The sequence below is a fragment of the Equus asinus genome, chromosome 22 (assembly GCF_041296235.1).
Source record: "Equus asinus isolate D_3611 breed Donkey chromosome 22, EquAss-T2T_v2, whole genome shotgun sequence".
NCBI lineage: Eukaryota > Metazoa > Chordata > Mammalia > Perissodactyla > Equidae > Equus > Equus asinus.
Genome location: NC_091811.1, coordinates 23,995,311 through 24,012,325, shown reverse-complemented (window position 1 = coordinate 24,012,325; position 17,015 = coordinate 23,995,311). Strand labels below are relative to the sequence as shown.

Here is a 17,015-nt window from a genome sequence, read left to right as displayed (position 1 = left end):
CTCTCCCACAAACACCAGCCAACTTATTAAACTCAATAACAGTCCTTCTTAACCTTTAATAAATATACAACACCTTTAAAAATAAGCTATATGTTATACTTAAATACATCTAATTTGTGGTCTGTATTTAACCTGGCAACCACCTCTTGAATTTCCTTTATTATTTTAGTTTTTCCACAAGGTAAATACCTAAGCAAACTGTCATAACTTGGCAGGTAACCTCTGAATTGTATGACGAATCCCAATTCCAGAGATATTAAAAAATGAAAAAAAAAATAATTGATGAAATATGATGGATTTTTAATGGCTGGATTCTTGGCTTTCCATTTCTACCTGAAATAGAAAAAATACACTGGGGCTTATCTTGCTTTGGAGTTTTTGCCATCTGGAATGACCTCTTTTTTTGTAACTCCACTTGTCCGTGTTCTCAACATTCATCTCAGCCCAGCTAAAAGCCAGCCCCTCCACGAAGCCTTTTCCGACACCCCCACTGTGACCTCCTATAGCACTTAACAGGAGTCCTTCGAACACAGCATGTGCTGCAATTATAGCTCACTGTTCAGCTCTTTCATGACAGAGATTGTGTCTTATATCTCCTCGAACACTCACTCCCATGAAGGTAGTATAGGGCCTTAAACACACAAGGTATCCAAATGCATTAATCTCAGCATAACTGAGCAAACTATATCTGAATGGATGAGAATTTGGCTTTACTTTTTGATCCACATTCATAAGCAGCGTTTCTATCCACACCCTCAAGCTACGGTATCATCACTGCGACATTCAGCAGCGTCTTCATTTCTTTCTGTGCTGTGCTAATTTAAAAAGATTGAGGAACTAAGTTTTCTCATCTAACAGCTGCTTTGTAGAGATTTGAAGGGTTTTAATGGCCGTTCAGTAATGACAGAACTTTACATTGTATATGGGAATCATATGAAGAATTCGAGCTCAATAAATAGAATCAGTTTTACAAGGTTTGGAGTAGTCCAAAAATACACCAGAAGGGTTGGGGTGGAGAGACAGGGATGTCCCAAATGAAACAAAGGAGGCTGGAATTGTGAGGAGTTCTCTTCAGAATCAAAACTAAGTGTTAGATGGCAGACTTTCCAACCGTCCCATTTCACCCCTGAGAAAAACAGTGCCTTTCAGTTAAATTAGTTAATCCTGGATTTAGTTAAATTAGTCAATACACACATCTGGAGATTTTTAAACTTTTGAATATACCATTAGAGCATTAATAATGAATAATTTTAAGGGATTTTATCATACTGAAGGAGTTAATGAATCTCCCCAAAGGATGTGGGCACTAGGGTCATTTTACTTGAATATTCTGACTTCCTAGAGTCATAAAGAAAAGCAGAGATTCCCCTGTTCTGTGTGTTCTTGAGAGAGAGGGCATCCATAGGCACCAAGGGTCCTTACTTGGTTGCTACAATATTCCATGGAGCATCTTACTGATGAGACTACATCCATCATCCAACAATTCTGATGTTCAGGAATAAAGTTTAAAAAAACAGTGCAACTTTTAAGAGACCAATATTATAAAATTTACAAACCTACTAAACAAGGGAAAAATGACTCCATAAAGTCTAAACAATTCAACTTTCTGGCTCTGTGGGCTTATCTAGGATTCCTAAGACATCTGTGGTGAAGAGAGCAACACAGACGAGGCGGACAAGACAGACCTTGATGAGGAAGGCAGGCCCCACGAGGCCAGCACTACAGACAGCAGCCAACCGGGCAGCAAGCACTGTCCTGCAGACCCCATTACCCAACCCCTATTTGACCTCTGCTTCTCTGGGGCTCAGTTTCCTCTGTGGTTTCCCCTGTCCAAATGACCTTTCCAGATAAAATGAATATAGCAGTTAACCTCAAAGAGCTGTCCTGAGAACTATAAACAAGGAGAAAGCATCTGCAAAATGTCCAGTACTACTGTACAAACTATGTAAGAAACAAGACAAGAAGGGTCTTGTCTGGAAAGCACAAGACAGGTCATTTATATTATTCACAGTAAAATACTGACCCCATCCCCTTTCTCCAATTATCTGGGGAAATTGATAGGTTTTGCCTAAGCTCTTTATCTCCTGTTGTTTCTTTTCTTTTGCTTTTTAAAAAAAATACTTACACATATGTAAAGATAGAACAATAATGTGAACCCCCGTGCATCCACCATTTAGCCATACAGCCATTAGCCCATGGCTAATCTTATTTTATGTACATCCCACCCATTCCTCACCCCCAACTCTGTGGGACCATTTTGAATCAAATCCCAGACACAGATAATTTCATTTTTCATAGTTTTTTAAATATATGTCATATTTCTTTGTCTTTTTATTGTCTTAATTCAACATTCCTGATGTAAGTTATTTATAACAGTAAAATTGAGGCAACATCAGAGGTGCACTTGGGGCCAGGGAAAAATTTAGAAACAAACGATTTAAATAAAAAAAGGAACAACGAGTCAAGGTGGAGGCAGTTAAGGTAGCCTGTAGGACTTCATGTTGTCATGCTGTTACGAGCCTTGCTCCATCCTGGGCTTCAGCTCCAGGAGGAGGGGACATTTCTTACCTTTCCTTGAACAGGTCTGAGCTCTCTTGCCTCAATGTCTCCCTCCTGCTATGGAACACAGAACCACCTTCAGCATCGACTACCTCCCTGCAAGGCTTTCCTCAATTCCTCCAGTCAAAATGTACCTTCTCTTTGCTTTGCTTCCACAGCACCTAATTAATCCTAGCACACAGTAAGTACTCAATACATGCTTGTGCACCGAATGAATAGGACATACAACTTACTTCATTCTGCCTTGGACCTTAGTTAGTGGCTTTCACATCTGTCTCTCCCAGTAAACTTTAAATTCCTTGAGAAGATAGTTGTGGTAAATCAGCTCTGTGCCCCCTACTTCCTAATGCGTTTTTCTGTGGATAGTAGGTGCCCAACGAACATCTCATGAATGGAGAGACCCTCTAGGTAAACAGCCAACCTCGCCACGTGGTTAGAGGATTAAGCTTTTGGAGAACGACTTCATATAAATCATGGGCAGACTAGCAAAAATACAATGTGTAGAGTTTTTCACTGGTTTCCACTAGTTTCTCGTTTCAGGGAAGCAAATTTGGGCTTGTCATCATAAAAGTACAAGAATTCGGGAGTGGTTTCCTCTGTCCAAACGACCCAGCAACACCTGCCTCCAACACCATAATCCTGTTTTTCTCTCCTATCCCCTCCCAAGGTGAAGGCCACATTGAGTTACTGCCCACACGATGGAATTACAGGCCTGAATCTGAGACAAAGGTTCTTTATGCTGCGTCTGGTCATTAATTAGCTGCTGGAAACTTCAGGACAGGGCCATTAACATGCTCATAAACCTTTTATTTTAAATGTTTTCGCTTAGCCATGATTCTGATGTGACTCTCCTTGTAAGCTGGATGTAGGACATTTGTTTCTTAACATTTCTGAGGCTCATTAACTACTCCATCCCAGCGGCTCATTAACTAGCCCATTAGGGATTTCGCCTCATCCAGGCAGAAGCCTCCACTTGCCCTCACAAAGCCTTTGAGGGCACCTAATCGGGAATGGTGTGAAGCTAGCTGCAAGGCGCTAAGGAGAGAGCCGGGCTTTGTCAGATCTCCCAGGAGGCAGAAGTGGCGGAGAGAGGGGAGGGCTCACTCACCTGCTATTCTCCCAATGGGCATGGCATGCTCCTCGGGCGGGGAGACGGAGACCATGATGTGGTTCATGTACGCCAGGTCTTCCCGATGGGAGAGGTTGATGGGTTTCCCTTCTCTATGCAGCCCGTCCTCGGAGAGCCTGGACTGTTTGAAATCCACGGAGTGCCGGGGGTTCAGGATCAAAGGGTGCATGATGGGACTGGGCATCAGCTGGATCACTCGTGTGTTCTCCTGCCGGGGGCTGGATGGCTTCTGGTGGGACTCAGAGGACGGTGGGCAGTGATTGTTCTCCATGGGAGACACTGACAGGGGGTAGGACTCCTGGTGGTTGTTCTCCTGGTGGAGCCTTGGTCCCTGGGCCCTCTCGGCCGGGGAGAGGCGGCGGATCATGTTGTCCAGGGGGGACCGGAGGGGCCGCTGCTCAGGGTCAGGAGAAGGCCGGTGATTTGTTGTGATGGGTGATCTAGAACGGTGTAACAGTTCAATGGTGGGAGGGTTGTGGTGCACACTCTCCACTGATGGCCTTGGGGTCCTCTGGACACAGTTATCTGTGGAGCAGAGGGGAAGACAATCACAGAGCCCAGTGAATTGTCGGGAGAGGGACCTCACTGCGGTTCTAAGCGTAGTAAACTGCGGAGCACGTGCGTGTGCACTGTGGCACCTTTCTTCGCAGGACGCAGAGTGGCTTTCTCACTGCTTAAAAAGAAATTAAAGTGGACATACTTGAAATTCTTTCCCGACTGCTAGACAAGCTAAGAATGTCTGCAAACATTCCATTAATCACCTACGAGTGGCTTATAAACCCAAGGAAGCCAAACTTTCATTTATCATTTTGTTACTTGACTCTTCGAAGTGGCTTTCAGGGTCCTTAAGGGTTTCTCTCCAGATGCTCTTACTGACATATTTTCATAACCAAATTTTCATATTCTCTACCTCTAGGAGTTGTTATTAGCGATAATCATCAGCATAATAAAGCAATTACTATATTCTAGGTACTGGAGCATATAGTTTGAAATTTACAACACTCCTAAGTAGGAGATACTAACGACCATTACTCCTATCTTACAGGTGATAAAATGGAGGCATAAAGAAGTTAAGACACTTACCCAAGGTCATACAGCCAGTTAAGAGATTAGAACCAGACCCCAGTCAGATTCTAGAGCCTATATACCCATGACAATATCTGCCACTTTGCTGTGTAGAAACCAGGGGAAAAAGTTGTATCAAAACCTGCGCTAAGCATGAACACTGGGCCAAATTTACAGAATGACGGTCTTGTTATACTTGAGAGAACATTTAGGATCACCTTGTTTCCCAGTGCACAGACCCTAGAAATGCTGAGACAGGCAGAGGGAAGTAAGAAGGAGGAGGGACAAATACCCTTAATAATACCTCCACTCCATCTCACCTGAACGTTCAAGCTGGTGACATTTGAGCAAGGACGACATCAGAAGTGCACCTAGCTTAGCAACAGAAATAGCTCTGTGGGCTGGGTGGAGGGAGGGACCAGCACTCATGTGGTGTTAGGAGTCCCTGCTAAGAGCAGGAAGGACAGAAATCTGCCCAGAAAAATGGAAAATGGAGCTTTCTACAAGGCCCCACACTCATCCTCTATTTTTTTTTGGTGAGGAAGATTGGCCCTGAGCTAACGTCTGTGCCAATCTTCCTCTACTTTGTATGTGGGACGCTGCCACAGCATGGCTTGATGAGCAGCATGTCCATCTGTGCCCAGGATCCGAACCTGCAAACCCTGGGCTGCCAAAGTGGCATGCATGAACTTCACCACTGTGCCACCGGGCCAGCCCCCATATTCATCTTAGTGAGGTTTTCTCTGGCCACATCTGTGCCCAGAGCTGTCTTGTTCTGGTCAAAGACTTGTCCATTATTCTAAGTGAAGCAAGTCAAAGATATCTCCTTTGTCCATTATGACAATATCTATGTGAAGAACATATGAAGGGGATCTAGGAATCTGATAGGGTTAGTAAACAGAGATGGAGGTGGTGGTTTCTTAAAGTTTTACACAGAGTTAACAGGAAAATGGAGACTGCATTAGATCTCACTTATCATACGAGACAGTGAACAAAAGAAATATTGTTCATGAGCCTTAAAAGATCATCTGCTTGAAGGCACAGGGCTTATTTTGTAACTACTGTATAGCCTGCTGCTATGAATTTAAAAGTGCTTAATCATTGGATTAGCTATTGATAGGAGACTGGTTTAATAAATTATAGTATCTCTCTAAATAATGGAGAACTATGCAGCTATAAAACGGAGTGAGGAGTCTCTCAACATTCTGCTAAGGACTGGTTCTGGGCTCTATGGTTTGATAGCAAAAGAAGGTGAAGTGTATAAGGTGTGCAAGCACTTTTCTATAAGGAAGAAGGGGATTCCAGTTTCAAACATGGCAGAATGGCTTGCATTGGATTAACCTTCCTACATAGAGAAATGATAGAATCTGGATAAAGTACATTTATAAAAGTTATTGGAAGGTACTAGAGAAAACTGAAGGGGATTTCACTCTTAAAAGAAGGGAACTACACAGAATGAAATCCAAATTTAAACAGCTTTCACCCTGAGGGTCCTCTCCAGTCCATGTAGTGTGGGGCAGCTAGAAAATGAACAGAAAGCTGTTTGAGATGTCAGGGAAGAGAGTGTGGACCTGTCAGAATGGCAAACATTTGGGAAAGCAAATCCCATAAAGGAGGGAGCCTCAGAGGGAGTAGCCAAATTGGCACATAAAGTTCCCTCAAATCTTTAACATGTGCCCCTGAACAGCACATGTGCAGGGGGAACACTAAGGAGCTGAGTGAAAAGCAACAGCTTTATGGTTGAAAGACATGAGCAGAAATCTCAGCTACTGGCCACTGTATTAAAGACAGAGTTCAGAGTTTGAGTCCTATCAATGAAGGCTCTGGAAACACCTCGGACTGTTTAATACCTCAGAACGAGTGCACCCCAGGAGTAAGGACTATGCTGTAGGACAAAGGGATTTGCCTGAAGCCTACAGGGAAAACTGAAATAGATCTGCCCTAACCAAATGTAAGACCAAGCCTCTGAAAGTTGAAAGTGATTGGCTAGTCATTTAACTGCCTGTTAGAACAAAAATCAACACTCTGTAGAGGAATACAACACAATCCAGAGTCTCTAAAACGTGTTATCTATAATGTCCAGCAACCAACAAAGATTTTCTAGACATGCCAAGAAACAGAAAAACATGATCCATAATCAAGAGGAAAGGCAGTCAACAGACACAGACTCTGAAATAATCTAGATATGTTGTAATTAGCAAAAAAGAACTTCAAAGTAGCTATTATAAATAAGTTCAAGCACTTAAGGAAATGATGGTCATAATGAGCAATAACAGGCAGAGACTGTCAGGAGAGAAATGGAAACTGTAAAAAAGAAATTCAAGAACTGAAAAATATAATATCTGAAATCAAAGGCTGGGCTGGTTGGACTTAACAGTAGATTGGAGATGACAGAAGTTAGTAAATTTGAAGAAGGATCAATAAAAATTAAAAACAAACAAACAAATAGATCCTCAGCGACCTGTGGAACAATATTAAATGGTATCATAGACATGTAATTGGAGTCCAAGAAGGAGAGAATAGAAAGAATGGGGCAAAAAAAAATTGAACAAATAATGGTCAAATCGTCCCCAAACTTGGTAACAACAACAGCAACAAATGTAAAGATCCAAGAAGCTCAGCAAGTCCCAAGTAGGATAAATAACAATGAAAGCTACAACCAGGCACATCGTAGTCAAATTGCTGAAAACCAAAATAAAAGAGAAAATCTTGAAAGCAATCAAAGGAAAAAAAAATACATATGTACATGATACACCTTGTACAGGGGGAAAGTTATACTTATTATGGCTAACTTCTTTTTAAAACACCTGGAGAGAGAATGCACAAACACGTACACAAGAAAGATTCAGATGGGGGCCAGCCCGGTGGTGCAGTGGTTAAGTGCGCACATTCTGCTTCAGCAGCCTGGGGTTTGCCGGTTCAGATCCCGGGTGCGGACATGGCACCGCTTGACAAATCATGCTGTGGTAGGTGTCCCACATATAAATTAGAGGAAGATGGGCACGGATGTTAGCTCAGGGCCAGCCTTCCACAGCAAAAAGAGGAGGATTGGCGGCAGTTAGCTCAGGGCTAATCTTCCTCAAAAAAAAAAAAAAAGAGAAAGATATGGATGGACACCTATAGATTGAAAGTGACTTAAGAGACACATCAACCATTTACAAAGTATAGACCCTTGCGTGGATTCTGATTCAAACAAACTGTGAAAACATTTATGACCTAGTTGGAAAAATGTGAACATTAATAGGATATTTGCTGATATTGAGGAACTATTAGTTTTCAGTGATGTCATGGTTCTGTGATTGTGATTTTATAAAGGGTCCTTATCTTCTCAGACTTGTACTGATACATTTATGGATGAAATCACACATCTGGGATTTGCCTTTAAATAATCTGGGATGGTGAAGCAGAGAGTACGTGAGGCACAGAGGAAACAAGATTGGCCATGAGCTGACCATCACAGCTGGTGATTGGTACATGCTGGTTCATTATACAATTTTCTCTACTTTTGTATAAGTTTGATATTTTTCCACTATAAAAAGCTTTTTTTTTTTTTAAAGTGCCTAATCAACCTTGCACAGACACAGGTTGGGATGACAAGTACTAAATTCCTCACTTTAACTCAAATGCAAAGAACTGTTTACAGGGTACTGATTAGGCCCATGGAGTGAACCTTAAAGGCTGAGACTGTTAGTGTGTTAGAAATGATCTGCAGTCTTTTGGGAATGAGGCAAATATTCTTTTCATAGCTAGTATGGATCTCAAATCTTCTGTCCATAAAAATGAATTTATCTTTTATCCACGGCTCACTTTTCATTTGTCACAGAGCATGATCATCATAAGCAACTATTCAAGACCACTGCACTTGGAAGTTTCATATATTTTCTCTTAAATGCCATTTACAGGATGCGTCCCTTTATTAAAGCTTATTAAGGTTTAAAAATACTTAAGGATGATGAAAACCATGTATTGACAAACACTATTTCCTGAATCCATTTCCCGTCTTACAAATTTCAAAACGAACACAGGCGTTGGCCAGTAGTCCGGTTACCTGCAGGTTTTCTTTGATGTCTTGAGCTTCAAGGCTCAGTGGATGGGTGTGCACTCAAGGCAAGCCTTAGGAAGTCTGGGAAGACTATGAGAGGAAGAACTTTCATGCCAAGGGTCAAAGAGGAACTGATGTAATGTCCTGGAGAGATTTCACTCTCTGTTCCTGCCCAGATCTTTGTGAACAATGAAGGAAGGAGACAGTGCTCTAGATAATCCAACTCAGATTTTACTTTTGACTCAGGATCCGGGCAGGAACAGGACTTGGAGGAGCTTGATTTATTTATTTCTCTGCAGACACCACTCAAAGAGGAAGTACTTGATGAAGTTGATAACATTAATGGTAGAGAACTGGATCCAAGGGTATTTAATTCCAGGCTCCTGGTGGTCTGGGCACAACCACTGTCGAGGCTGAAAGGCCTGCAATGAGATCTTCCAAGCTTTGTTTCAGTTTACAAGGCATGTGCCCACATACGAAGTGGGCTATGACGTTCCGACCCTGCTGCCTGCTGCCTCTGTTATTATAAGTTGGCAGCAGGGTATGGAAACTTAGGAGACCAGAGCCGGCAGGCAGAGAAGCTCCGGACACAGGAAATGCACTGAGCGGACAGTGGGTGCATTAAATCCCCCAGATGTAGGAGTCTTCTGTCTAAAACAAGAAGATTTTTTTGGTCTGGCCTTGATGTCTGGCTTTGTTCTTGGTGAACTGCCCAGCTGGAAAACTGGGAAATTATCCACATTGCCCTCGGTCTGAAGGTCTTGATACGGGAGGGAAACGCGCGAGGAAGAGGGAGGGAAAGCCACACATAATTAGTCACTGTGGGCACGGAAGGAAGGGGGAAGGGGAAACAACACCAAGGACTGGGAGGGAACCCAATATGGTTAAAAGTGTTTTCTCATCCCAAACCTTTCTCTCTGTAGACCTCTTTTAGACACAAGTAATGCCTTCTCACTACCAAACAGCCCAAGATAAATTAGGACTTTAAATGTGATGAATACAAAAATAGGTCTGATTTCTTTTCTCCTCCTCTTTCCTTTTACTTATTAGAAAAGTTTTGCTACTTAAAATTCATCAAAATTTGACCCAATTTAATCATGTTATAAATAATGAATAACTGGTAAACCTAAAAAAAAAAAAAACTGCCTTTGGTTAAAGTCATGGGTTTTGACTAGGAAATTTCCAGGTTAGAGCAAAGGCTAAGATCAAGTTTATATCTCACATACCAGGACCACATTTCCACTATCACGCTTTCCCTAAGGCCATGGATGATGATAAGAGAAGAAATTAGGCAGGGAGATGCAAATCAACCCAGCAGGTAACTGTCACTCATCGGCCTCAGTCTACTGTGCTCCACATTCTTCCAGAAAGGACCATTTCCCAGCACAATTTTGTAAAAGATTAGTGGGAACCATGAATGGTATAAAGAGCTATATAGAAATTAAAGTCTCGAGGTCCTGAGGTGAAATTCAAAATAGATTTCTCACATATACACTTAGGTTCTGTCACCTTGTTATGGGTTGAATTGTGCTCCTCCACTCCCTCCGCATTCATATGTTGAAGTCCCAACCCCCATTACCTCAGAATGTGACCTTATTTGGAAATAGGGTCATTGCAGATGTAATTGGTTAAGATGAGGTTATAATGGAGTCAGGGGGCCCCCTACTCCAATACGACTAGGGTCCTTACGAGAAGGGGAATTTGGACACATAGGGACGCACGCATTTGGAAGGGGACCGTTTTGCCATGCAGTGATTACAAAATATGAGTTGAATCATCAAACCTTCAGTGATGTCAACCATATTTCAAGTGGTGTCTTGGATGTAGAAAATTCAAAGAGTAAGAAAATGTGGTCCTTGCTCACGCGCTATCATAGTCTAATGGAAAAGGCAGACACGTAAAAAAAAAAAACAAAAACAAAAAGCTACAGGTGCTGAATGAAGAGTCAGTGCACACAAGGAGCATGCCTTGTGAAGATCAAGGCCGTGATCTACAAGCCAAGGAACCCCAAAGATGGCCAAGCAAACCAGCAGAAGCAAGGAGAAAGGCAGACTCTCACAGCCCTTAGAAGGAACTGATCCTGCCTATACCTTGATCTTGGGCTTCCAACCTCCCGAACTACGAGAAGATAAATTTCTGGGGTTTCAAACCATCCAATTTGTGGAACTTTGTTAAGGAAGCCCTAGCAAACAAATACATTCCCACCTCCCTTTCTGACAAGTTCAGCCGAGAATTTCCACTGACCCTTTGCCTGCCCATTTCAGCCTATTTATCCCAACAGGCTGCCAATGTCACTGACTTTCCTTGGAGGGCCGAGAAGAAAACTGCCCTAGTTTGGAATGTGTGATTCACAGACGTCTGAGGTCATAAAGAATAAATCCTATGTAAGCTCCTAGAACTGTATAAGCATTTGGTGAAGGGGGCTGAAAGAAACAAAACAGGTGAATAGGTGACTTGCAGGACTCTGGGGCTTAATCTTCATTTCTGTGGCTTCCAAACCAAACAGCCTCCAAACTGGCTCCCTCTGCTAGTGACTCCGTACAGAGAGTGAAAGCAAGTCTGCATGGGGCACAGATTCATGCTCCTGGCTGTAAGCTGTCCTTGTGCTTCCCAGGCAGCATAGAGGAGTCTCCCTCAGTCTTGACAAAGCAGCACAAAAGAAGTGAATGAAGAAATCAGGGATCAGATTTCAAACAAGCCAATTAGACCCGTGGGGGTGAGCCTTGTGAGTCATCACAGGAGGGACGGGGTGGCACAAAGATAAGGAGAGGAGCGCTGGAGAAGGGAAAGAGCAAGATCAGGTCCACTGTGGCTTCCATCTCTGGAGGTGAACCCAAACTGCCCCCAGTCCCCTTATCGTCAAGGAATCAGATGGCATTTCCCTGGGGGTAAGAGGAAGGTTCTTGAAGACTTCCAGACTACCTTGGGAGAGTTATTCATGCATATTAGGAATCTCTTGCCCCTAAAACTTCTGGCTTAATAAAGCCAGCTAGGCTGAGGGCTAACAGCCTCCACACCACTCGAGGAAGCCTAGGAGGCAGGGAAGGTGGGCAGGGCCTCCCTGAAGGTCAGCGAAGACAGGCCCTGTGCGCCATCCAGTGCCTCCAGGCTTTCCCATCCCCGTCAAATGCTGCATCACGGGACAAGAGTCAGAGGGCAAAAGGTCATGCTGCCCTAGAGCCTGAAATACGGGAAGCAAAGCAGGAAGAAGAGGCACTGGAGAGGAAAGGAGGAGTTAGAGAAGAGTGGAATGAGGCCTAGTAAGGGGGAAAGGTGTTCACTGGTGCCCTGGGGACAAGAGGAAGTCAGGAGCTGGGCCTGGTCTTCTTCTGGTGGGACCTCATTATCTCCTGCCAGATCCAAGAGTCACAGAATGGAAAGGGACACAAAAAGGTTAATCTTAGAGTTGTTAATGTGAGAGGAGACAGCCAGAAGATTAATAGGTCCCAAGGGGGTCGCAGGGGACCCACAATTTGCCAGGGACTGCGAGGCAACATAAAGTAAAGCACTGCTCATTTTCAAAACAGGCTGTGTCCTGAAAGTAATTAAGGTTGGCACTTTCAATGTATTTTCCCATAGAAACAATGCTACAGAGGGCGCCTGGTTAATCCCTGAAGGAGCTCTAAGATAATGGCGTGGGTAGACAACAAGCCCTTCCTATGTCCGGGAGGCACAAATCTGGTGTTTGCACAAAGTGCATGCAGTTGCAATAACGGGAATGGTTAAGAAAACTGGGATTGGAGGTAAGAAAAAAACCAACCATCGCATAACAATGTGAATATACTTAACGTTACTGAACTGGACACTTAAAAATGGTTAAGATGGTCAATGAGTATTTTATTAGAACTAAATTTTTTAAGTTTAAAAAAAAAGAAAAAACCCACCAAACAGTGGTAAGAAATATCAAATAATGATAATGAACATTTATTAAGCGCTTGCTATGGGTTAGGTGCTCTTCGAAAGGGCATTTCCCATATTACCTGATTCCTTCTCAGAGCAATCATATTCTATAGGTCCTGCTATTTTCCTTCTTTTACAGATGGAAACTGAGACACAAGGAAGTTCAGTAACTTGCCTAAAGTCACACAGCTGGTAAACTGGGGAACTGAGATTTGAGCCCAGGTGGTCTGGATCCAGAATGCACACACACCCCATTATGCTCTCTGGCTCCATCATGCATTACACGGTTAATATGATAACAAAGATGTCAAACCCCAGTCAATGGCCTTCTTGACACTTCATTCATGTACATCACTCCAGCAAGACTAGAGAATTGGGGAAGTTTTTAAAAGAACCATTAATAGGATGTGGCCCGAGCAGCTAGAAAAGTTCATCTACCCTGGTGCCTACTCAGCAGTTACACAGAGGGGCCGGCTCCCAAGGAGAGACCTGCAGTGAGGGCCTGGTTCCCAAGGAGGATGCCAACCAGCGCTTCTGCTCTCAGAAGCCAGTGCCTGACTCAAAAGCCACATCTCTCACAGGCTGCAGGATTTTCGTCATGCTAAGTCCACTCATCCTGAGGCAGTCAATGATCTATATGGGTTAATTTAGTCCAAATTAGTATGAGGTTTTAATATCATGAATTGAAGACATACACTGGTGTCTCAAAGTTATCTCTGACCTTTTTTTTGGGTTTAGATTTGGCAGTTGCAAGTACTGTGAAGCAGAAAAACTATAAGCAGGAGTGCTGGTACCTGCCACACTGGACCCCAGTCAAGGGACCAGACTTGGTATTCTAATCTCCACAATTCTACTCAACATTCAATCATCTGTCCCATTTTGAGGGTGCTTGCCCAAAACACTTTAATAAAAATGTTCCTTTGGTCAGCTTATTCATGCTGCAGTGCAATGAACACAGGCACTGGAGTTAAGCGGACCTCACAGCTGTGTGATTTGGGGGCATGTTACTTTACTGCTCTTAGCCTCCATTTCCTTATCTATAAAGTCGAGATAATATTACCTTCTTTATAGGGTGGTTGTGAAGATTAAATGATTTAAACATGTAAGGGCTTAGATCAGGGTCTGGCACACAACAAGGACTCCATAAATGTTAGCTATTATTTTGCTATTATGAAGCAGATTCACATACCTTGTCTTTAATTATCTCATTAAAGATGTATAACATTTCCTTCCTCCAAAGCAGTCTTTGGGCACTTGGATTTGGGGGCTGTGTTGGGGGTGGGAGGGGTAACATCCCTCAATAAAGCAATCACATAAATGAAACTTCTGTGGGCCATCCCAGAATGCAAGCCACCCTCCCCTCACGAAGAAATGATTTCTCTACTCACTGGGCCATTACCATGTGCTCCTTGTAAGGAGAATGGAGATCAACAGTATTTCGACACTTGACACTTCTCATCATCACTTACAAAGTCCACGCCCACCTGGTGACAAAGAGCTGCCCCAGAGCAGAACTCTCACCTTAAAACTATGTCCACGGTTGCAGAAGCAACCACAGCACTACATGTGTGAATATTGGCAAATTAGAGTGATTAAAAACCACCTCCCAGTCTCTCAGATGGGGCATAGGAGGAGAGAGGACTGGAGAGCTGCAGTTACAGGAGGGTCCCCCAAAGCAGTCATAGGATGAGAACGTAAGAGAAACTGACCTCATTCCTTCTCCCTGCAGACTTACGCGTGTCTGGTCCAACAGGGGTAGCTCTGCAGAGCTGACCCCATTTGGAGACTAGCCCAGACTGAAAGCACACTTTATATTGCTCAAGGAGCTTCTACGCAATCACTATTGAAGTAGTTTTAACACTAAAAGACAAGTGGCAATCGAATATATACTTTGGGACAAAGCCTTTTTGTAAATTATTCCATGGGAGCCCAAAGTAACTAATTTTGGAATCTAAGGTGTCAAAAGAAGTTGATACTATAACTGTGTGTGACAAAATAAATTTATTTTAAAATCATCTGAAGTCTGAAATTTCTAAAAATGTTTTGCCTCCTGGTTTTGGTGAAAGAAGTAGTATCATTATTTTTGTCTCCTTCCTACATAGCTATCTACCTAATGTCTAACTAAGTCATATTATGCAGTTAAAGTGAGTCACAATAATCAAAGAAAAGGAATCCACTTAAACTAAGATTTTCATTGTGAAACGAGTGAATGACGATGCTTTTCGTTTGACTACTAAGAGGGGTAATATTATTAATAGTTCTTGATAAGGTGAGACAAATGAGAATAGAGCAGATGTTCAGCTGTTTCTGAGCAACACCAGGCAGGACATTGTTATGATTTTCTGGATTTTAGTTACCCAAGACTCTGAAGGTAGAGAATGTGTCTTATTCATCTTCATGTCACCCAGGGAGCCTCAGACCTTGGAGAGAAAGTTAGGATTTGAGAGCTGTAAGAGATCTGAGAAACTTAGCCTTTATGATTTGTTCTGGCAGAATGGAGGGTGAGAACCTGGTTTCCTGACTTCCAGATCCCATCCTCTTAAAAATTTTATCGAAGCTGACCACGTGTCCCAGTTTGTCTGGGCTGGTCCTGGCTTATGCCTGTTGTCCCGGCTTACTTATTAACAGAGTCCGGTTTCACCGTCAGAAGTGTCTTGGTATGGATGAAAATTTATAAGGTTACCTTAATTATATAATATTGTCTTCCTGTCCCAGAACTAAGTACGGGAAGAGAGTAGAATGCCAGTTCTCCGAGACTTAGGTGCTAATCTGAGGACTGCTTCACCCAAGGCATGACACAATTTCAGAACAGTGTACATTATAGGGATAATGAAAGTTTACAAAATAAGGGTTTGAATTAGCATGGTCCCCTTCATCTCCCCTCAGAGCCTGGAGGGGAGCCTCTGAGCTAACACCAACTTCCTAGCTTCTGGCGCTGCCATGTGGCTGCTAGTAAGGAAGGTGAGATTTCAATGTAATGTACTCATATGGGACATTTGCGGGGAACTGTTGCTGGATTGAACAAGATACATTTGTATTGTGACATAAATTCCCATTGTGAAATTATGAATGTCTGGACTGGTTAAGTCAGTGGCAACGATGAGGTGAAGTCACAGGGGGCTGAATGAAGCTCTGTGTTTACATTCACTCTGCACGCCTCACTGTGCCAGGCTGCTTAGGGGCTGAGTCGGGTCCTCTCTGGAATGCCTCTGTTCTTCTTCCATTCTGTCATATTTATTTCTCTGCCAAGTCCACAGCAACACACTTTTACATGGTACTGTATCCCCAATTACGTAAAGTAAGTCCTTGGGGATGTAATATTTGATAGGTGTAATTTCACTTCTCCCTCTTCAGGACCAGATCTTTCTGTATGTTGACATACGCCCAGATTAATGTGTTCCATTCACAAGTGAATGTAACAGCATTGATTCCAGAGACAATTCATGTTGAGCTTGGTATTTTTCTATTTGGTGGAGAAGAGAAAGAGGTGGGAGGTGGTTGGAGGTAGGGAACTTGTACTGGTTCATCCACTTCTCTACTCGTCCCTTTGTCACCCATGGCGCCCATAGATCTGCAAGTCTAGGGGCAGGCAGCCTCTTCATATCACCTCCATGCCTTGCACGGCTCTTCTCATTTGATACCATTTGACGAAGACCCGCACTTTCCCTTCTCGTGTGTCCCCTGACTCATCTGAGAGCATGCGCCGTGTCTGAAAGGTCTGTACTCTCAGATCTCGATTCCTGGCTGACGGCTTTAAGGAACGGTCTCTGAGAACACACTACTTTTAAGAGCTGAGTCTGAAGTAGAGCCAACTGGTCCACAGGGCGATGAAGCCCTTGACCTTGGCCTCATTAGCTCCATTCTTTTACCTACGGAGCTCACCACCACCACCATCATAACACTTCAGAGCACAGCTCATTATGGCGTATGGGACAGCACATCTGTATTTACTTGGTTTGAGAGTAGCTCTGAGAGTAAGCCAGCTTTCTCTATTGATTAGCACCTGCAAAGGAGAACCACAACAAACACACCTACTTATGAGTCAGACCAGGCCAAGGGGAAAAGAGGAAGGATTTGTGATGGGGTGAGACCAAGCCTCCAATCGCATTTGGAGAGAGAGAGAAAAGAAAACCTCATCACACCCTGTTTGTATCCGAAGAGGCAGGCCGGTAATATGACTCTCGCCTTAATGTCAAGCTTCAGTAAACCCACCTCCTCTGCTGTGGAGTAGCTGTTGGCTATTACGCAAGCCGGGGTACATACGTACTTACGTTTGAGGCAGGAAGAGCAAAGAACTGAGAAACCGAATTGGGGGTGGGA

The 17,015-nt window shown here is 43.3% G+C and overlaps 1 protein-coding gene across 9 annotated transcripts in view; it reads right to left on the bottom strand.

Moving 5' to 3' along the window:
* Window positions 1-17,015, bottom strand: part of ETV6 (ETS variant transcription factor 6) — a 223,291-nt gene that overhangs the window by 18,553 nt on the left and 187,723 nt on the right. For all 9 annotated transcript variants that reach the window (XR_011497154.1, XM_070495069.1, XM_014845595.3 and 6 more), the window contains one exon: window positions 3,668-4,213. Coding sequence is in view for 8 of the 9 variants with exons in the window: in XM_070495069.1 (XP_070351170.1) it covers window positions 3,668-4,213 (546 nt within the window). In the remaining variant the exon portion in view is untranslated. The remainder of the gene's footprint in view (window positions 1-3,667; window positions 4,214-17,015) is intronic.